Consider the following 23,334-nt stretch of genomic DNA (forward strand, 5'->3'; position numbering starts at 1 on the left):
AATTCACAACCTGTAAAAGCAAGGAACTCAAAGGACTGGAGTTAGAGAAAAACAATCATACAATATATTGATGAACTGTAAGCATAAAATGAGGATTTGACACTTGCTGACATATAAATCCTGATGGAATGAAAACTTGGAGGTAAGAAGACTTTATTTTGAAGAGAGATTGAAATTAAATGTATTCAGGCGAGTTAACCCAGTAACACAAATTAGCTTTTCAATCACCTAGGGAAGCTGCACTTTAGAGATGTTCACACTTGGATATTAGTATTACTCCATGATAACACTGGATTGGGCTTGGGCTTTATTTGTACAAATAATGCCACATGGTACTAACAGGAGAGCACTGCTTTTGATAGTCTTTGTAGACAGGGTTGCCAAATTAGTGAACATGCCAGAAACCAGGCAGGATTGTGATGCATTTGCCATTTGTGGGTATTGCTCAATTCTTTATTTTACTATTTGATAGGTGTAGTTTAATTAGATTCCTCTCTCGTTGCCTGGAGAAATATCTTGTTTAATTAAAAAAATTATAAACATTTTTTATTTTATTTTTTTATTGCCTTCTTTGGAAGCTCCTCTTCTTTTGAGATTCTCCCTATTCCACTATATACACCCCATCCTGAGTGTCTCCCTATTCCACTATATACACCCCATCCTGAGATCCTCCCTATTCCACTATATACACCCCATTCTGAGAGTCTCCCTATTCCACTATATACACCCCATCCTGAGAGTATCCCTATTCCACTATATACACCCCATCCTGAGAGTCTCCCTATTCCACTATATACACCCCATCCTGAGTGTCTCCCTATTCCACTATAATAATTCTCATTATACTTCCTGACACTATATATAACGTGTCAGAATCCTCGTTAAAAGCACATGTTTTTCTCACCAGATAGATATTTTCACAGACATTCACTACATGACACTGCCAAAAGCTTAAACTTTTGCTATATAGAGAAACAATTCTGCAAATTTAAAACAATTTCAAAACAGAGAAACAATGAATGTAAATTCAGCAAATGAGTTATTAATACCAAATTAAACTCCTGCTTTAGAACAAGTTTTTATTAAAGCAATAGATCACCATAGGCACCAAAGTCTATAGTCAGTTAATGATCTAAAATATGATCTGTAAAAGATAACCAATGTTTTTTGTTTTGTTATACAGTGTTAAATAGTGGCGCACATCACATTTGGTACATAAGCTATAATTATAATGTAATCCATGGGTAATTATGACCCCTTTTGTTTTAACTTGTCAGGTGGTCATTTTGGAAGCTTCCTAGGAGACCTGGAGACAATGGAGAGAGTACCCATGGATGATGTCTCTGATTTAGCACACTTTGACTTTCCAAACCCAGACACAGACTGCACTCCTCTCATCACAGCCAGCCACAAGGGCCTAACAGAGGTAAGAGCAAATTGCCCTTTTCACCTCACCAACTGTATAAAAAAATAAAAACAATTTACTGTGAGGAAAGAGCAATTAAAATGGTTCTAGGCTGTTTGTTTCCATTTTGTAGGTTTATGGCCCCCATAGAGACAGAACATGTGTCTGAGCTGAATGTAACCAGTTATAGTAAGAGGGCTTTGTTGAAGTAGCCTTCCACATTACAAGATGTAGCTATATTGACAGTAGGCCTATACAACTGTAAAAGTACTAGAACTGTTGTGAGACATAATACTAATGAGTGATAATTAAGAGTTTCAAGTAATCCATATCAAAACGTTGTGGTGATTGTCCATTTAAAAAATATCCAATAAGCAGTTCTAATTCATGTACAGTAATGTACAGACAGCCGAGTCTGAACCTCATAGATAAAGGCTATACAGATATCAGAGTTTGTGTGATACATTAAAGTGAAGGGTTATGGTAACTGCTGAAATATGACACCCAATAATTGGACAAAGTGATGTAACTTTCTTATCAATCTGTTGCAGGTTGTATGTTTGCTTTTGAAGAAAGGTGTTGATGTCACTTTGTGTAACCATAGTAACCAGACAGCAGTGCATCTAGCTAACCCCACGATCCAGGGAATCCTGCTGTCCGCTGTAAATGGAGATGCACTTCCCCAGAGGCAACTACTACAAGCTGCGTGGCAGGGCGACCTCAAGCACCTTCAACATCTGCTGGTGGGTTTTGAAACAGGCTTTATACATGTTCAACTGGTTCATCTTTCACATTGGTTCAAACGTTTCTTTTGTTATATGACATCATTTTCAAAATATCATCCATAACTATAAAACATTCAATAGGGCCTAATTGTATATGGGAATACTAAAAGAGAAATGAACAGCTAGTCACGTTCTGGGTTAACAAAATAACACCACTATACAAGAAAATATTTCCAACCTAAGATATCACCAAATCAGTTTTGTCCAATTTCTTTACCTTCTCAAAATGTATTCTTAAGCTGCTGTAATTAGTGCAATTCACCCCTTGGCAAGGTTAATGTCGAATACTGGTATGTGCAAATGAGCACACGCACATTCCACCTTATGAAACCATTAAGAGATCCTTCACACTATCAATTAGTCTATCAACTATCATCCAGTGATAGAAGTATGCTAAACAAATCCATTTTTTTGGCCCTGTGCGAGTGCCTCGCAATACGTTCCAATAAGTGACTTTTATACTTAATTTCACAAGCATTTTATTTTATGTACATTTTTACTTTCAAAATGAATATAATTCAATATAAGCAATGATGAAACCAGTAGTCTGATTACAAATAAGAAGCCAAACACAGACAGCTGGCAGACATGGATTATAGGAAAGACTAAAGCAAAGGTACAATGCACACAGTTCATATTACTCACCTGGAATTTTGACATTTGATAAACAGGTAAGAGTCAGCAGGGTTTCACATATTCAGTATTGTCTAACCCTGAAGAACAGGGCATGGGAGGAGGGGGTCACATTATCCCCCTTCAGGGTGGGGGTCAATTCCTGTTTTTCAGTTCCTTTTTAAAATCAATTCCTTTGCAGGAATCGGAATTGAAATTGATATTTTAGAGACATCATTGTTGTGATTGTTTAAATGTTTTTATTTGAAGCCAATTTCAATGGTCTAAAAGTGACTTAAATGCAAGTAATCTGTTGCCACTGAAAGAAGCTCATTTTAACAGAATACTGCCATTTGCAATTTTGATCAATGATGTGTTAGAATTGATTAAAAGGGAATGGGAACTGGACACATTAAAAAAAAAAAAATCAATTTAACAGGAATTGAACACAACCCTGATCCTTTTACATTAGATTTTGTCCAAAGCCTGTAATTCATAACCACTTTGGTCCTTAAAGTTGCACTCCGAAACTGAGGGAAGAAATAAAACTGGAACATAAAATCACCTACTACATCATGGGTTTCATCATTCTCAATGGAAACTTCCTGCTTAAGTCCTGAGTGCCAATCTTAAACAAAAAAAAAACTTGGTTTTCATGGGCTTGAAAAGAATAACGTCTTATTTTGTAATACATATTTCAATGTATCATTATAGTTTCAGTCCCTTATACAGTAGTATATGCCTACTATCAATATAGCTACACATTGTAATGTGGAAGACTACTTCAAATAAACGTTGTGCATTTCAGGCAGAGTCAGCCACAGTGGATGTGAATGTTCCAAACCAGGATGGGCTGAATGCTCTCATGCTGGCAGTGCGAGACATTGACCTGTTTGAGAGGCTCAGAGCCCTGCTGCCTGCAGAGTACAGACCAGTGGAGGTGATCAAGGAGCTGCTTAAAAACCACATGTGAGTCCAAGTAGACACTTTAGCTCATTCAGAATTACAGCATTTTATATACATATTTGGAGTACAGTGTTTCCAGTCTCACTTTAGTATACTGTTCTTGATCCTTTTCTTAAACAAATCTGACCTGACCCAGCTCCACCCTAACCTAGAACAAATGAAATGGTCCAACTTCTGTGTTTGGGCCACATCCTTTTAAATAAACATAGCAGTAAATAATACATGTCAATACCAATATGCAAACACAGTAAATAGGTGCAAGGCATGGGAATTCAATCTGAAATGTTTGCTTCTTTCCTGTTCACTTCCAGAGATCCTAGAGTGTGTGATTCCAGTGGGAAGTCAGCACTGCACTATGCAGCCCAGCTCAAGAGTTCCATAAAGGAGCAGGTCATCCAAGTGCTGGTGGACTTGATGCCACTCTCAGGTATGCATAACCAGATCCACGATGTGCAAAAGCTAATGTGTTGGTCTAGGCGCTTTAGGATTGTAAATGTAATGTAATCATGATTCCTCTAAGAACTATCATTTCCCCTCTCTTTACCCCCCACAGACCAGCAAGCCCTGTTGGACTTGCTGACATTTTCCAAGCCTTTAGCAAACGGTGTAAGGTCCTTTCCTCCCCAGAAGAGCATTATCCTGGAGAGTTTCACCTGCATGGAGGAAAGAAAGCATGTGGGTTTGAACTGGACAAAAAAAAAAAAAAACTGTTTCGAAGTACAGTGAAATAAAAGTAAAAATGTCTTGCTTTTTAAAAGGGGTGACATTAGGTACAGTATCAATCCAAAGACTGATCAATTTAAAACGTGATTAAGCTTCCTATCTTGGGATATAAACAACCATGCTTTTAAATAAATCCCTACTCCACTATTGCTGCTTTCTGTTCAGTGACTGTGGCGTATAGCTGAAACGTCTATGTATTTTACATTAGTTCATTACAGTTTTATCAAGATCTTATGATTGTGTTTGAAGTTATGGATGAATATATATATTTTTTCAAATTAAATATGAAATGGTAATATAGAAACTGATATTTTCTTTAAGTATCATACTGCAACAGAAGGACCACTTATAATAATGGAATAAAGAGACATTTGAGTCATTTGACTGAAAGCAGTCTTGTGACAAGGGACACTGAATAGAATGGTTTGTAAGCCACATTTAAACTCAACAGTTCTTTTAGGCAGGATTGCACGAAAGGGGATGTGGTTGTGCACCAGGGAACAACCTTTCTTTGTTTTATGACCAGCATACAGCTAGGACTAAACCAGATGGTTGGCACACCCCATAGAAGACCAGCCACAATACAAGCGATAACTAGCTAATGCATTACAGCTAATGGGACTTTTAAATATTTAAACACCCAGGGGATGGATTGTCTTTAATTACAGATATAACCCAATCAAAGCCTACTGCCCCCTAAAAGAGGAATATATTTGTTTTTGGTTTTAATGTCAAAAGCAACAGAACAATCGTTAGCTTTTTGTGTTTATTTTTAGATTTATTTTTGTTTGTTTCCAAGTGCAGGTTGGGGTTCATTTAATAGACTGTCCTGCGATTAACAAAAGAATGAAATTCCTGTTTCTATGATTAATTTATTTATCAATGTATATCTTTATCTTCTAGGAGAGTGAGGAAGAATCCGAGTGCAGAAAGAGTAAATCTGCGGAAGGTCAGTATGGTGAATGTAAACTTGTATTTAATAGCACAGTTTGTTCTGATGATCTAAAACATTTAAAAATTCAGTTAATACCCTAAAGACTCCTGTTCATTAAACTTTTTTGTGACTAATTAAGCATAAAAACCCTCAACGGAATTTTGGAGACCACTTCAATTGATCGGTATTTGGATATACAAGGTTTATGCAAGACATTCAACTTGAAACATTTTTTCCTGGGACATGCCCGAATCAAAGAAAGTATAACTTTAAAAAGGAGTGTCAGTTTTGGCTCCCTATTTCAGCCAATCTCGTTATTTTTCTTACTGAGAGATTAAATACATTTTAAATGTGCATGGAGACACCCCTTGGTGTTGGATAAAAACACAGCACATAAATAAACATCCCTGTTAATATGTAGACCTGTATTTCCCCTTGATCAGAGTCTGCATATATCTGTTTAAAATTAGTGTGATAGAAGCCTGAGAAGGAAAAAGGCTTTTACAGAATGCAAACAAAACAGAAAGCAGGCAGTCTGGTAAAGCAGAATGTATTAATCAATTAATTGAACATGATCTGGAACAGTGCAGCTTAAACCCTCCCCCCAACTCACACGATTTCCAGGACAACAGACAACCTCAAGGTACACAGTCATTGGGATAACTTGTTAATGTAGTGACTTAGAGATGATATCTCTGTGTTGAAAAACACAGCCTACATTGACCTTTATTTTCCCTTGATGAGGCTGGGGCTGTTAGCACCTGTCCTTTGGTCATACTTCTGTGTCCAATGAATACAAGTGAAACACTGTCCTGTATCTCAACCCCCCCCCCCCCCCCTGCTCCCACTCTACTCTTCTGCTCATCCTGTAAACAGATCAGTCTTGCCTTGTCACCACAAGCAGACTCATCATGAGCAGGAACAAAAGCAGCAATGTAACCACCTGGACTTGCATAACAGAATAATCTTAAGGTGGGTCTAAGGGACTTATAATGGGAATTCTGCCTGACTGCTGTGCTGCTGCTGGCTATAACCTAAATAGACCAGTGCAGGTACTGTATTTTGTATTGTGCAGTGGCGATTATAAAATGCAGCATTTTCTTCTTTAGGACGTCGCGTTGTGTTTTTTTGCTGCATAGTTGTTTGAGTTATGTTTGAGATTTTTTATTATTATTATTTTGGGGGGAAAAAAAGTACTAAAAAAGTCATAGTAGTTCATAGGTTTTCTACTAAATTGTACTCCTGAAAGGTAAGTGCAACTGCATTTAATACAAAAAGATTTAATGTTTGACCTAGTTTACTGTTTTATAAGTTTTGCAAGCACTGGAAGTATTTAATAAGATTAACTAAAAAAAGTTCAAGACTCAATTGGAGGATGCTGTTTTTTAGATTACTGTGTTGATAAATGGCAAATTACATGTAATGTATCTGTTTACAGTTAATTGCTTCAATTCAACGGCGCCCGACCTGTGATTAGATAAAAAACATGAAGGCTTTTAATCTAATTGTGCATAGTATGTGCCAAATTTAAACTAAATTTAAATGGATTAAATCGAGAGAGAGAGAGAGAGAGAAACTTACTCCTTAACAAAATTATAAATTATTTACAACAGTTACTTACATCCTCTCATTTTCAGTTCCCTGGCTGCTTTTCCATGTTGCTGTAGTATTAGGTCAGTAATTTTTTTACCCCTCTCTTTCAGATCGGGGCTTTTCTCTTGATTTCCAAACCGCAGCAAAGACCCTGCAAGACATGAGTCAAGCTTATGAAGAGCTAGCAGAAATGAGCAGGTTAGTGGTATTGTTCCATATTGACTGCATTCAGCTAGCTGATGAGACTCTTGAGCTGCTTCAGTTTCAGCCCAGCCCAGAGTAGCAGTCAGCAAGTCTCCCTTTCTATGACTGTTGAAAAGGGGCTGGTCCTTACTATGAAAGCATTGTTTTTAAATAAATGAACTGATTTAGATAATGTAAATTTAAACTACAATTAAGAAATTCTAAAATACCATAGTGATACAATGCTGGGAAAAGAATGTAAAATACATATTTAAAAATGAGTATTCTATCATTCTTACAGCCAGGGAATTTCTTTACCAAGCCTGTGGCAAGGCTACAACAAAAGGCAAGAGCATGCCTCTATTCCAGATGAGACCCATCTGCCTTCCCATCCCATCAGAAGAAATGGAAGAAACAAACAGCAGATACCTGTCTTTGCTCTGAGCAAGTCAGAACCAAACATAGCAGCTCCTCTGCTGCGCTCTAACTCACTTCAGGATATTAAAGCACAGATTCAGCAAAGTAAGGACACATTATTATTATTATTATTATTTTTAATGGCTCTTGCCAGTGCTGGAAACTAAAGCCGACAAGCTTTGGCAAATTGGGAAAGCGATCTTCTCTACTCCGTATTCTTCAAATCTGCCTTTAATGAACCACACTTATGGAGGGTGCAAGAACATTCCACTCAGCCTGCAGTTAGTGAAGTTCATTAACCCAATGAAACACCTATCCCCAACATTTTGTTTGTGTTAAATTAAAATCATTAAGGTTTGGGAAATATTAATTATAGACTAAACTGACATGTTTTCCAATGCTCCTACTAATTGTATAGCTTGCAATATACTGTTAAAGAGCAAGAACAACATTGCCTTGTAAATAATATTCTTTATAAATAAATAGTCTCTCGGGCAATAAGGAAAACATGTTTGTAGTCATTCAATAGGTCACGTCTGGTGTTCATTAAGCAATACCTTATTTCAACTATTCTATTTATTCATGTATTTATTTTTATCAACAGGGCTGAAAATAACTAACCAAGAAAAAGTAATCAATCACTCAAATAAGGTAAACAGCTTTATATCACATCACAGAAATGTACACTATGACTGGACATTGTTCTGTAGTGTTCCAAATTTAGCACAGCCCTTTCAATTGCTGTTTCAGTTTCCACCCAGGGTGTTAAAATTCAGTTTTAAAAGCCATCATAAATACATTCAACACAGGGAAACATGATGAATCCCTCAAGAATATCTTTTGTTGTATTAACAAAGATCTGGATCAGAAAGGCTGTCTGGGCCTAGTTACCTACCTGCAGTATATTATTTTATATTGAACAGTGTTGCATTTAAATGCCTTGTAGATAGCAGTGCCACCTGCAATGGTGTTTTAAACTAAAGTTTTGAATCTCATTTATAGGAATCTTTGGCAAGTATGAAAGCCAGGCCTGCAAGGACTCCAAGGCATCTATCTCCATTGGAGGTTAAAACAGATGTTCATAAAGCACAAGAGAAGAGATTACTACATTTCATTAATTCTGTTCCATTCAAACCACCTGTTTTACTTCCTCTCTCTCCTCGTCCCCAAGCATCACAAATAAGAAAAAACATGTTAACAAGTAGCAGAGCTGACAGTCAGGGGGGAAGCTCCAGTAGTTCAAGTACTCAGGGGTCCCTAGACGAGGATTACTGCAAGTCAGAAGTAATTCACAGACAACTTAAAGACTGTAAAGATGAATCTGAGCAGAAGTCTGACATTGAAAGGCAAGTCAATGTTGCTGTAAAGGTTGACACAGACTTTCAGAATGAACCTAAGGTAAAACAATTTAACTGTGTCCTAAAAGATACAGATACAGCACAAGAACAAAGGACTGCTGAAGGAGATCAAAACACTGTCTTCATAGAACCAAACAACTATGAACAACCATTAATAAGAGCTATTGATTCAAAACAGATGAAACAGGTAGCCTCCAAACATAACTTTGTTGAGATATGTTGTGACCTTCGTAACGACGAGATCAAACCTGACCTACAGGATGCATTGGTTCCAGTTGCAGGAGAGAAAAGAGACTGCAATGACAATGGAGGTAATCCGGCAGTCACTGATGAGTCCACTTTTGGAAATGAAGAGTTGCTACCTGTTGTACATATCACAATCTCAGAAGCAGAGCTTGAGACCAGAGAAGAGACAAAAATACCAAAGAACAAAGTCAAAATAAAGAGTGTGCATATAAACGTTAACCACAGCTTTAACATTATAGCTCAAGAAGAATATGTTAAGACTAGAAAAGAGACAAGATCAAATTTTAGGATTAAGTCATCTCCAGCAAATCTCAAGCCAAACTCTAGAAGGTCTCAAGATCTGATGATGAAAGGTGAATCCACAACAAAGCAAGAGGGCTTTCAGTCAAATAATGAAAAAGTGCATCCCAACCGTACTGGGTTACCTGCGCTACCAAATGGATGCACTGCCCCATCAAAAGCGAGAATCAAAGCACACCCAGTAAAAAGAAAATGTTTCATGAAAATTGCTACATTGCCCAAAAACCAGCCTCTTCCCCTTATCTACAGAAGTGTTCACCAGGTCAAGAAACAAGGAACTGGTTTAACTCCAAGAGCAAAGTCTGCCGCAGACCTCTTACAACTCAACTACGATGACATGTTCAAAGAAATCAACTCAAATGAGGAAGGACCTGGAATATATGAAATGTTTGGTACACCAGTATATTCCAACATAAGGGTATCCACTGCATCTGGAAGCAGATCTTCCAGGGAGGTACAGTCTGCTCCACCAGGAAAGAGTTCTGGACGCAAACCTTCAAAATCTAGCAAAGCAACCGAAAGCAGCAGGTCAAAGAAAACACCACATGGGAAGCTGAATTCGGTGAATCTCAAACAAAAAAACAAGGATGTTTTGAAGAAAGGGAAACACCACAAGCAGCTGCTCAGCAATGAGGAGCAGGAGGGTATTGTATTTATTTCTGGTCCAGACTGGCACATAAAGACATCGAAGAGCGAGGTGCTCTTCTGTGAACCAGGTGGCATGAATGACCTTCAAACACCTGAGGATATTCAGATACCCCAGGCAATAGAGCTTGAAGATCAAACACTCATTGGGAAAATTCAAACACAATTGCCAGACAGAACAATCGCTTCTGTAAGTCCTAACTGTGTACACAATAGAGATCTGCCGGGTATTCCGATTCTTGTTCATGATGCTGGTTTGGCCGAGAGTGATGAGGAACCTAATGAACTAGATCCTTGTGTTCCCAAAGGCGAATCATTCGTTTGTGATGATAGCCAAAATAAAGAGGCTTCAGGTTTCCATCAGATAACAAAACAGGACACTTGCCCAACTCCACCCAAAATCAACACCTGGACTTCTGTGAGTAACAGAGTGGTTACTCCGACATACCAGAGGTTTCTGGAATCTGCGAGCAATGATTTGACAGACGAGTTATTACGTTGCTTAGCGGAGGAGCTATTATCACTGGATGAAAAGGACACTGGCAACTCTCTTGAGCAAAACTACCCAAGTCCAGAAGAGAATAATAATGTACCTGAAGAAGCTATCTCTCAACCACAGGAAAGAAGCAACTGCAAATACATAAAAGCTAAAAACTATCAACCATCACTGGTAAGAGAAAATCCCATTTATACAACTTTAAATCATCAGACCACCCAATATTTACCAGTTAACCTATGGCAGTAGTCATAAAGGATTACAGTATAATCATTTCAGTCCTATGCATTTAAAAGGTATGCTAAATGAATTCATTTACTAAATATCTATCTCTAAAAGATACATGCATTATATTATGTTGGTCTGGAAATATGCTGCGTAAAGCAATTTTGGTCTGGCTTATCCCAAAGGGTTCTTGTGCAATTATTATAATTAGTACACATATACATACTTGTTCTAATGCAGTTTTAAAAAAATGCTAAACATAACATGTGCTTTGCCCCTGGACAGGATCAAACGTCTGATAAGTTGTCAAAAACTCCTAGCATATCTCTGAGTAACTCTGATAGTTACAACACTAAGGATGCCATTACTTGGACCAAAGGTGACATTCTTGGCAGAGGTGCATATGGAACGGTTAGTAACATTATAGCATATATTTTAGCTTCTAGGTTCTTAAGTCAGTATTGCTTTTAATGCACGACACTTTATTACCGGCCATATCTGCGCCATTGTTGTCTTTCAGGTGTATTGCGGTCTCACCAGTCAAGGCCAGCTGATAGCAGTGAAGCAGGTTGCCTTGGATTCTTCAGATCAAGCCACTGCAGAGAAGGAATACCAGAGACTCCAGGAAGAAGTGGACTTGCTAAAAACTCTCCATCACAGCAATATTGTAGGTTTCCTTGGAACCTGTCTTGAAGTAAACATCGTGAGCATCTTTATGGAGTTTGTTCCGGGTGGATCTGTTGCCAGCATCATCAACCGCTTTGGACCTCTTCCAGAAAAGGTGTTTGCCATTTACACAAAACAGATCCTGGAAGGGGTTGAATATCTGCACAATAGCTGGGTGATCCACAGAGACCTCAAAGGGAACAATGTTATGCTTATGCCCACTGGTATTATAAAACTCATAGATTTTGGCTGTGCCAAGCGTTTGGCTTGTTTGAACATGACAGGCACCAACAGCGAAATGCTCAAGTCTATGCATGGCACTCCATACTGGATGGCACCAGAAGTCATCAATGAGACTGGGCATGGCAGGAAATCAGATATCTGGAGTATTGGATGTACTGTGTTTGAAATGGCAATGGGTAAACCACCACTTGCTCACATGGAGAGGATGGCAGCCTTGTTTTACATTGGTGCACAGAAAGGACTTATGCCGTCCTTACCAGACCACTTCTCAGAAAATGCCAGGAACTTCGTCCAAGCTTGTTTAACAAGGTGAGAAGAATTTGAATTGAATGCATAAAAAAAAAAAAACTGTTTGAAGGAAATGGCTTTAAGATTTTAGAAGTATCCATTTTAAAATACAATATGTTTATCCAAAAAAAAAAAAAACTACTACAGTTAAGATTCAGTATTAAATAAAACTCTAACCCTGACTTATTTCAGAGCATAACCAACTTGTGCTATGACATTATTAGTACCTTTTTGGTATCTACTGATAGATATTTTTTTAAAACATTACTGTTTAAAAGTAGGGTTTTAAATCTTTGAAGGAGTTAAAAGGGTTTGAAGGTCAGTATGTTGTCTATACTGAACATAACCCACTGCACCAAGCAGATGCTATATTACGCAACATAAAATCAAGGACACGCAGTACCACAAAAGAGGCACAATGAATGTTATAACAATGTGGCAACACATTTCAGTGCTCTGAGACTAATGCGTTTTCCAAAAATGACTTTAGGACTTCCCTGTAGAATGTGAACTGTTTCTAAAAATAAAATAAAAAAATAAAAAAAACACCACACACACAACTATAAATTTAAATAGGATGAAACAGAACAGAAATGCATCTATTAGCAGTGAAACTGTACAGGAAGGATCTGGGCCAGATCATTGCTGTTTATAGAAAAGGACACATACATTCCTTTATGTATTTGTAAATCAAACACCAGAAATTTTACATTAAAGTTTATATATACTTCAGCACCACCTAGTGGCATTTTGAAAATGGTTAAACTAGACATTACTCTGGAGAAACTTCTCTATTGTTTATGACAAATTACTAACCTTTCAATCTCTGCAAAAACAATCATAATGAATTGCCCTATCAAGAAGTCGTTACAGCACTATAAAAAGTGGATGATCATGACAAACACAGTGTGTGGCATTTATCAAAATCAGTAGATTCCATGATCAGAACCATCAAGTCACTGTATGTGCAATAACTTCCTGGAAGAATCATCCATGGAAAATGTAATCCAAACTCAAGTGGTTTAAAGATACAGCCATAACCATGATTTAGATCCCTCTAATAACTTGTGTAAAGGAATATCCCGATTAGACTGATTAGGTATTCTGCATTGTATTGAACTTGTTTTTAATATATTACATTTAGTTTGCAAGTTATGCTAATCACAATCAACTAAAAACAAATTAAACTAGATTGAAACATATGAAACTAATCTAGCCTTTTCTCCTCTCCCATAAAATACAGCGATCAACGAGAAAGACCCTCTGCTAAACAACTACTGGAGCATCCTTTCATCAAGCGAGAAAAATAATGAAATCATCAGCCATTAAGCCCAAGATGTGAAACGGAAGTGACGAGACGCGAGAATGTCATAACTGTTGACGCTCTCATATACAACCTGGAGAAGAAGAATCAAGACACATTGTCCTTTATTTGTTACAATATGCACCGTTTACAAGTAAACGTGATCAGACGGGGGTTAAAAGATGTTGGCAGAACAAGTCAGATCCTCATTGGACCTATTCTGAAAGGTGCTATACACAAAGAACCTTCATATTAACATATCAATGTGCAGCACCACAGCAACAGAGAGGTCGCAGGTTAACAACTGCAGTTCAGAAAAACTATACTTTTGGGGAGTTTCTGTGCCAAGGTCAATATTAAGCTAGATTGGATATGTACTGTATATAAATAATTTCTATTTTCTGTGTCTAAAAATTAGTTTACCAAAATTAACTTAACATTGTATTTAAAAAAATAATATGAAGAATTGTAATAAATAATTAACTAGAGTGCTCTGGATTGCATACTGTACAACTCATACCCGGTGAATTAAAAGTAGAAAAATAGTCCCTTCAGTCTCAGCTATTGTACCTATAATGAAAGTTCCTCCAATGTAGCAAAACCAAACCATATATATATTAGAACATTAACAAGCTTTGCTATAAACTGCCTAGTATTACTGTACATAGTTTTGTATTTTACCAAACCACCTGTTCTACTTCCCCCTCTCAATGGCAATTATAGGCATAATTGTTAATATTGATTGCACCTCAATTTCTTTCCTAAGTGAAATATTTGTAAGCAAAACAAGCTTAGATAATTGTGTGCAAAACAAGAACCATAATATTTAATATAGATAACACTGTACGTGACACTCACCCAGTATGCCTTACTCATGGGACAACCTGTCTCTCTCATTTATAAAGAATGTGGACTATGCTGCCAGTGCTCATATGGATCGACTTACCTCTGACAAATCTGCTTGGTCTCACTAAACTCACACTAATACATGGCTAAGAATACACAAATCATGGTTTTCTTTTAAATTCACACTTGACTTTCTTACCATATCCTTAAAAGCACGTGAAGAACACCACCCTCTCCCCCCCCACCCCCCACATGAAAATTTGAATGAAAATGAAAAATACATGACAAAAGACTACAAGTTAAGGTAGTGGTAACCTTAAGATTTATTTATAGAATTTAAATGAAAAACTGGATGTCAAGATTTGCGCTGGTTTCTTAACCACTGTAAGCCTGTGTTTAAGAGTAAAATCACGGTATTGATACTGGAAAAGAACATTCTTGGCTTCATTTTGAAATTAGGACTACTCAATTGAAAACAATTATTGCCGTTAGAAATGAAAAACAATGCATTATGGAACTGACCGGAAAAATAATACAACACAAAACTCAACTTTACTGTTGACTTTAAATTTTGTCCAAATAATATTTTTTAATAAAACACATTAATAATTTTAAATGACCATAATCAAGTAACAGCTCTGCATCTAGGCTACTGCATCAAGCCAAGAAACATTTTAAATGCACTTCACAGCAACGATTATGTAAACGTTTTATTTATAGTTCTATAATTGTCCTTTTTTTTTTTTTTTTTTTTTTTTTAATTAGAGGCACAACCTTTGGCATCCAGCTTCGATCAACTAGGTCAAGAGAGTAAAAAGACAACTTTTTTTATGTGACCTCTGAATAATCTTGAAATTTACCAGTAACTGGTGCTAGATTCCCAGTATGACAGGAAATGCCCCTCTTGGCAGCCATGCAGCTTACAGGTTCTAAGTAGCTGGAATGCTGCCATCTGAATCACTGTTGGACTCTTATACAAGATACAAGTCTTTTACATATATTTGTTATACTTACAAGCAGCTCCAAACCTGAGTATTTATGGTATAGCTAAACATACAAAAATGTATGTACATTTATCTCCACTTTCTGTAAACAGTTGTCAGTATAATCTGTTTTATCCCTTTATCATTGAAACATGCAAATCATACATACAGTATAAAGATATAAAAAAGAAAACAATGACACTCATTCAAAAGCTAAGCAACTAAAACCCCACTTTCTGGGCTGCAGTGTTAAATCATGCCTTCACTGTTCAGGGTCTGTCTTTTGGAAGCAGCCACTATTTGCCTGTGTGAAGTTTACAGTTGTGGAAATATTGTTAAATAAAACAAAATAAAAAATGCACCTTTCATGCTAGTACAGTATTTATAATACTATTCTTATGTGGAGAACTGGAGATAAACTTATGTTTACGCTATTTCTTTTTCCACAGTGGAGGACAAAGCAGCAGTACATTGAACAAGTGGCAGCATCATGTTATGCTGCCTAAGGATTAGGAAGCATTTCTTTTCTTAGTTTTTAAATTAAAATCCCTCCCCCCCCCCCAACCCCAAACCCAAACACAAACACAAGATCTAAGCTTTTTTTTTTCCTCCTAGATTACATGTTCATTCCTTGGGCACTTAACAGCGAATCAAGCATGTCAAATGTGTCTTTGTAGTCCATATGCTGGCTGTTTGCACTGAATTCGTGATTCGTATCAGGGCCGTTGGTCTCCACTGGTTTCTTGTCCAGTTTCACTAGGGTGCTGAGATGTCCGTAGCCCACCTGGTATGTGACAGGGGGAGGAGGGGGGAAGGGTAGGTTAAGAACAGAGTTGTGAGAGGATACATACTGCTTTACAGAGGAAGAATTAGAGGAACTACCTGAACTTTTGGAACTTTTGCTCATTTTGGAGTGGTGGTTGTGACTGATGTCAGGGTGCGTCCTCTTCCGTGAAGAGCTGGAACTGGAGGGGCCGCCCTCGCTGCTAAGAACTACTGGGCTCCTCAAAGCCGCTGTTACAGTCCCGTCGGCATTCAGTTTGCTGCCGCTACTGTTCCCACTGTGCATGTGGGAGTGCAAATGGGAATGTTTATGGCTACCACCGTGGTGGCGGTGAGAGGAACGGTCCCGGTGTTTTTCTTTATGCTCTTTGATGTGCGGGCTGGAATGTTTGCTCTTTCCGCTACCCTCATCAGAGGAGCTGTGTCTCTCCGAAGATGAGACTTTGATTTTCATTTTCAGCTCCTCCTTGCTCAAAGGCTTTTCTGTGGGAGGTATCGGGATCCGCAATTTCAGGGAGCCACTTTTGTCTCTTTTTTCAGTCTTTTCGGGATTTGAAAGGGGAATTTTCATTTTAATAGGCGACGCCACAGCACTACCACCAGGTACTTGTAACTGTTGAGCATGCTTTCTATGGTGGGGCTGATTCTCTACCATCAGCTGGGTAACAGGAGCATATTGATTTTGGATATCTGTATCTCCAAGACCCTCCAACTTACGCTTTTCTGCAGCATGTTTCTCTCTGTATTTGTCCAATGTCATTTTCTGTGGGGGAGGGATCGGTGGAGGAGCAAGCAGTGCATGTTTGCTGCTGCTGCTGCTTGACTTATGTTCGTGTTTACTGGAAGAATATTCAGTATTTTTTTCTGGTTTGTGATGGAGGGTAGCAGTATGAAGCTGCCCAGAGGCTCCTTGCTGAAGGTTCAATGTCTCCTGCTTGAGAGAATACACATCCGATCTGCTCTGATCCTGGTGCTGGGGCCAGTCGTTTGGCGCTGTGAAGTTATAAGATGTATTCTGCAAGCTTGTTGTCACTGCAGCAATGGAGTCAAGGGAGTGACCGCCTTGCATTGTAGCTCCTGCAGAGTTTGAAGGCAAGGTTACAGGGAACGATGCAGAGCTGGATGCTTTCGGGAAACTTGCATTTGCTGACACAACAGTAATGTTGTCGACCAAAGATGGATTTTGGACCATAGAAGGACCAGGAAATGAGTTATCAGCAACTTGCCCGTCACCCTTGGGCTTCTTAGCAGCCTGATTGGCCTAAAATGAAAATAACAAAAAATAAATAGCATAGATGATCTAATAATTTGTTGAGAAACAAATTAACCAACAGTAGGGCAGTAAATGTTCTGCCAGTCTTACCCTCCAGTTTCGAATTCTTTTCAATCTGCTGGGTGTTTTCTCCAGTATCTGTAGAAACTCATGTGTTAACTCTATATAAAAGAAAAATAAAAAGCTTTAACACAGGATCTGGTTCCATAAATGTAAAGATAACAACAAATGTAGTCATCACTGATAGAAATCTGAAATACTGCATCAACAATCTTTTACTAGATTCTCAGATATTACAATTAGTGTTTGAAAACATGTGCTTTCTAGCACAAGCTTGCCTTTTCTTATAGATCCATGGCTTTCACATGGTTTCCCTGCCTATGTCATAGTTCAGAGAATAAAAGTTAATATAATCCACACGAGCATACCATCAAGTAGTTCCAGAGTAACAGATGGATCTACATATTCCCACCAATGCTTTGCATCTGTGGATACAGGAATCTCCCAATTGGACCATTTGCAAGCCAAATGAATGCACACACATGCTATCACTGTGGGCTTGTACTGAAGACAGAATGTAGTGAGGTGCAGACTGTAGTGGAAAAGCAGAGAGGGACAAGAGAACAAATAACAGAAGCCATTAACAAATGAAGAAATCATACCAGTAATTTGCATACAACAGCAAGGTTAACTATTATAAAACTAGTTCAACTGCAAGTGCAACTGTGTCCTAAATTAGAACTTCAGATGGGTATACACTGGACATGGAATTGGTAACACTGCACTTTTTTTTTTTTTTTTTTTTTTTTAAGGTGGCAAATGGCACGGCAGTTAATTTCTCTACATTTAGTCATTAAAGGTTATCAGTGGATGACACCCTAACAGGCCTCTCATTTAGTAACTCCAGTACCATGATTTCTGGTTAAACATGCCCTTGCAAATAACAACTTGTTCAAAATATCAACCATCATTTCTTCTGGACATTTTGTTCACCAACAAGGTCCTAGATTGACTACAGATCTAAGACCTTTCGAGTTCTGTCACTCTACTATTGTAGTGCCACAGTGGTGCCAATAAAAGCATTTCTAATAATATAAATTGGTTTGTAATTCAATGTCCATTGTTGTTTTTTTACAATAAGTTACATTTCTTTAAAAGGATCCACGTTTAATAGAATACACAAAAAACAAAAAGAAAAAACCTGATAAGGCCAGACCTAGTAAATAAATAGTTCATCAGAATTGCCGCTCCCAAAACATAATTTGTCACTTTTTTCAAATTATGAAAGCGGAGGATGACAGCATTCCAAAAGCTTTTCATCCTTGTTGACCCCAGTTTATGCTATGACAGCGCCATCATAAATCTCACTGACACTACATTGTGCTCCCCTTTAAGGTACATGGTTCAACACAGCCAGTAATAGTAAGCAAAGAACCTTTTCCCCTTTCTTTGTGAAGCGGCACAGTATGATGATAGTGATGGTTGCTACAGGGTTTCAAACAAAGCACCTATACTTCTCCCTGTGGTACAGTAATCGGCAGCAATGTTTGGGACCATGAAGTATATTCACTTCACATTTCTTAAGCGAGGACAGCAACTTCTACGTTGCAAGTACATGGGATTGTGGCTATCTATTGGCGGAATTGCTCCAGAACTGTGTACAGTACAATATCAGTACACGGAAGCATTTGGCTTTACGATCTGTTTCATCGCAAGATGTGGAAACTGTTTACAGAAACATCTCTTTTTATTGTTTCTGTTCTATATAAACCATTGCAGTGAACCTAATTTGCAGCACATGCAACATTAGTGATCTGCCAGTCCTTATGTTGTTCTAGTCCCATGGAGGCAGCTTTTTTATGTTTGTGTCGTCTCAGCTCAGACACCAGTGACTATATCAAGGACTTGAAAGTGGCGATGCAGTAGTGCGACCCCTGTAAGCAGGGAGGCAAAGTCCAAAACATGGGGATTTAAACTGACAGCAGGTGCACTAAAGCAGGCAAAACTTTCTGCATTTTCTTAAGTGAGAGAGTTATGCCAAGTATTTTGTTATGATTCTGTGGTACAAGTACTCTGGCAGTACCTTCAATTTTGACACTGACTTTTTTAATATATTTTAAAAAAAAAGTTTGTATTTCAACATCTTGTTTTATAGAAAAGTAATACCTTTACAGCAATAAATATAAAAATAGATCATCAAAAGGGGTCCAAGACTTGCACATTAGTTTTTTGTCCACTTGTAGACTGTGTACAAAAAAATAAATCTTACTCCTATATGCTATTATTCCAGTTTTGGTTAGTTTTTAAGATATGAACACTACATATTTGATTAATATGTGTATTGCAGGGGTTTAAATGTTGTGTTCTGTGTAAAAAGGCATGCACAAAAACAGGTTTGGCATGAGAAGTTTACCAAAAAATAAATTTTAAAAAAATTGCTTGTCGCTTCTTGAAACTTGGCTCCAAAAGTCCAAGGAACAATATATTTTTTAGGTCTGGCCTAAACTAGTTGCAGTTTCTGAAATGGACAATTTAACCCTTTAAGGACCACAACATTTTTTAGAATATTTGCAGAAGTCAATAAATGTAAAAATCATATAAATCTTCGATTTCTGTTTTAATAAAATTGAAAAGCATAATTAACAAGTAGGATCGTTTACAGACAATAACATTCCTTAATTTTGCTATTGGCTCTTCATATTTTACCACTATTAAAATATCAACTGCGTATTTCACATGATTGATACTTTCTAAAACATGAGCACTTCATGTAAATACTGCAAACAGCAGGAGGTTCCCACTTCATTTGCAGCAATCAAACTTAAATGTTTGTTATGGGCAAAAAATAAGATTCGGATAATTCTCCAGGATAGTGAAATCTGCAAACACTTCTATACTCTTGTTATCACCCATACATCACACATTAAACTGATATTGTATCACTGCAGATAAACAAAACACACAACCAAATAAGGCTAATAATTTGAGCTATATGCAATAGAAGATAAGAATGTGCTACTCGAAGATAGACATAAAGCATCCTGAAGTATGTATATATCCATGCATTCTGTGGCTTATTTGACTGCTCTTTTTTTGCTACCGTCAAAGAACAAGTCATGGAGAACACAAAGATGCAATAAAAAAAACAAAAACCTGTTGAAGCCCACATTATATGATTATCTACGAGTGTGAACATCTCAGGGATGCTGAATGAAATCAAAACACAAATCTTTACATATTCATCATGTGCCTTTTCTATTGCATCAAATGTGTCCCATGTTGATTGTTCTGCACCGGTACCAAAATTCAACACTCTAGGTCGGCTAGATAAGCCTCTTCATGCAAACTGACTAAGCCATCCATGTATATAAAACTAACATTTCTGTCATGAAACACTATACAGTGCTCCCTCATCATTAACGGTCTGAATTGCACGTCAAAATATTGATCAAAAATATTGAAATAGTGGAGTAATGTATTGTACATAATATAGTACGACGTATGGCCTAACTGAATTAACTATTTGTAAATTATCAAATCCTGTAATGATGACGAGGGATCACTGCATTTAAATTCAGGGATCTTGCCTAGATTTCCCCCTAAAGCTGCAGCCACACTGGACTCGAGCAAATAATTTAGAAGTCACTGCAGTCAAATAGGAGTATCCACACCAGCAGCGAGCGAAGCGAGTGACGTCACTTTGAGAACTTTTTGTGTCGCGAAAATAGAACCAGTTTCTATTTTATTCGTCTCTCGACTGGAATGAAACTGACCAATCAGAAGCAAGGTTAACACCCTTGAAAACACGTCAAACAAACGCCTCAAAACACGTCATGCCTAAAAACAAGTTAATCATTTTATGTAGTACCTGTAGTCGTGGCTTGCAGGTGGTGCATTTAGCAGCACCAAGACATTTTCTTTCAGATTGTGCAAGTTGCATAAAAATAGGTTTATTAATAAGCAAAAATAAACCAGACCATACATGCAGTCTATATATCCAGCATTTAAGTGAAAAATGTGCACTTTGGCTGGCTTTTAAAAATGACACAGAAAAAGGTCCCGCATTTACAGAGCTTGAACATGTGACCTGATTTTAAGCTATGGCTTTTTTTTGGTTTGTTTGCTTTTATGATAAATAATGTTTTTTTTTCACTAAATTGTTCTGTGGCACAAATCTGTGACAAGAAGAATGTGAATTATGCATAAAGAGATTCACCAAACAAACACAAATATTATCAAGGTCCTACTATTCTATTCGTTGTAAAACAAAGCCAGCAACACGTTTGCATTCTATGTGACACATCCCAACATTACCAAGCTCATAGTTTGATTATGAGCCATATCTGTTCACCAGACTGTTTTAAAAGGAAAAACTAAAGTCTTGCCATGGCACACGACCTTGTTCTGTGTATAATTATTCATAAGTAAATTAAGTCAGAGACGGCTCAAACTCATCCATGAGCTTATGGGTCACAGTCTTCCGTAGCGTTTACGATAAAGTAAAAAAAAAGATTTGCAGAACGGCATCGGTAGTAATACAAGTGGTGACTTGCACAGCATCATAATAATAATAATAATAATTATAGTGATTATGTATGCTTAACAACAACAACGTAATAGTAAATATTAATAGTAATAAATAATAATAATAATAAGGTTGCCCTTTAAAATACCTGAAGTTAATAAAAATGATCAATGAAGGAATTTGTAAAGTAACACAATTGAGATTGTAGTAAGTTGTATACATAAATGTATAACAATAAAATACATTTGTTGAAAATATCAGTTCAACTATACTACTATTGTCCAGCTGTCTGCTGACAGCTGGAGATGTACCGGGCTTCAAATCAGACTACTACTACCACAAATAAAAAAATACTACGAGTACAACTGTACAATTACTACTATAATAAAGGATATTAATAAAGGATAACAATAAAACTTGGATATATAGGGCTGTTCAATAACTCTGATCTACAGATTTTACAAGTCCAACCTTTATTTTACAACGGAGTTGCTGGAGGTCAGGGTGGTAACCTTTTATCAAAACAAGACCTGTTTTGTAATGGGACAGCCCATCTCTAGTATGTCCAATAGGAATGCATGGGTGGGTCATGTACTTATTTCCAGTCTTTTGGATCGTTTCCAAGTCGTGTCTGGTGTGGATTGACATTCGGCGACTTCGCTCGCATCACTCGCGTCCAGTGTGGATGCAGCTTTAAGCTTTAATATGACAGAATCTGACTCCTAAAGTAGTAATCTTAGACATACATTCTTATCATCAATTGATTGAGGAATAATAAAGAAGTCATAAATAACTGGTCCTTAAGGGATTAACATGATGGACTCACTTGAACATCACATACGGTGCTGCTGTGAAATCCATTATATTAAATTTAATTTTGAAAGTATATATTAAAACTGTTACTTTAGTTTATGAAAATACAAAAAAAAACAGTTAGAAAGTTCAATAAATAAAATTCAGTAAAAGGTGTATAAACTAAAAAAGGTCTTTGTACTTACCAGGATGACAGATTTCTAGGTTAAGTTTAGATCTTTGTAATCTTTAGCTGCTATTCAGGCTACCAATGTTTAGACATATGGACTCTGAACAGAGTAAACCTGAGTTGAAAGCACCACTACACTTCTCATTGTGCATTTAACCCCTCAGTGCCCAGAATGACCCTTGTACAATACACCGCACTGCAAACAGGGAGGTATCACCACAAACGGTGACCCAGTCCCCTGTCGCAATAAGGGCAGTAGGCACAGGTAGGGGACCCTGCAGTATAGGAAGCTATAGTGTGCTATTACAGTGCAACAAAGAGGTTCAGGATAACAACCTGTTGGTAGCCATGAAATAGGAAGTCTGTGCCAAATCCTTGCTTGCTGCAATAAAAAAAAGAGAGACGAGAAAAACAGTTAGATAGGCAAGTACTGGAATATTCTTTTAAAAAGCAAAATTATATGTAAATCACCGAGATAAACAAATAAATGTCTTGATTTAAATATGTTTACGAAGCAGTATGTTATTTTCAATAATTTCTGTGCAGCATGTGAC

At 37.3% G+C, this 23,334-nt stretch overlaps 3 protein-coding genes across 7 annotated transcripts in view; 2 read left to right on the forward strand and 1 right to left on the reverse strand.

The window, feature by feature from the left end:
- On the forward strand, positions 1-3,889 carry LOC131739479 (uncharacterized). Its single transcript, XM_059033871.1, has 4 exons — positions 1-142; positions 1,278-1,426; positions 1,957-2,148; positions 3,611-3,889. The coding sequence occupies exons 2-4, from the start codon at positions 1,316-1,318 to the stop codon at positions 3,773-3,775; spliced, it is 468 nt and encodes a 155-aa protein (XP_058889854.1). The 5' UTR covers positions 1-142; positions 1,278-1,315; the 3' UTR covers positions 3,776-3,889.
- The window catches only part of LOC117426599 (cyclin-T2-like), a 24,857-nt gene continuing 5,406 nt past the window's right edge, over positions 3,884-23,334 (reverse strand). For 2 of the 5 annotated variants that reach the window (XM_034044341.3, XM_034044343.3), the window contains 4 exons: positions 23,117-23,162; positions 17,702-17,865; positions 17,364-17,434; positions 14,969-17,261 (listed from right to left, as the gene is read on the reverse strand). In XM_034044341.3, coding sequence (XP_033900232.1) covers positions 15,834-17,261; positions 17,364-17,434; positions 17,702-17,865; positions 23,117-23,162 — 1,709 coding nt within the window. In that variant the 3' untranslated portion in view covers positions 14,969-15,833. Of the gene's footprint in view, positions 4,422-7,046; positions 7,170-14,968; positions 17,262-17,363; positions 17,435-17,701; positions 17,866-22,796; positions 23,163-23,334 lie in introns of those variants that run through there. The other 3 variants (XM_059033870.1, XM_034044342.3, XR_004548143.3) reach the window with 3 other exon arrangements.
- map3k19 (mitogen-activated protein kinase kinase kinase 19) lies at positions 7,080-13,931 on the forward strand. Its single transcript, XM_034925227.2, has 7 exons — positions 7,080-7,216; positions 7,503-7,723; positions 8,223-8,269; positions 8,621-10,837; positions 11,174-11,299; positions 11,409-12,106; positions 13,329-13,931. Exons 1-7 carry the CDS (start codon positions 7,179-7,181, stop codon positions 13,393-13,395), a joined length of 3,414 nt encoding a protein of 1,137 aa, XP_034781118.2. The 5' UTR covers positions 7,080-7,178; the 3' UTR covers positions 13,396-13,931.

This window comes from Acipenser ruthenus, chromosome 11, assembly GCF_902713425.1.
Source record: "Acipenser ruthenus chromosome 11, fAciRut3.2 maternal haplotype, whole genome shotgun sequence".
NCBI classification, from domain to species: domain Eukaryota; kingdom Metazoa; phylum Chordata; class Actinopteri; order Acipenseriformes; family Acipenseridae; genus Acipenser; species Acipenser ruthenus.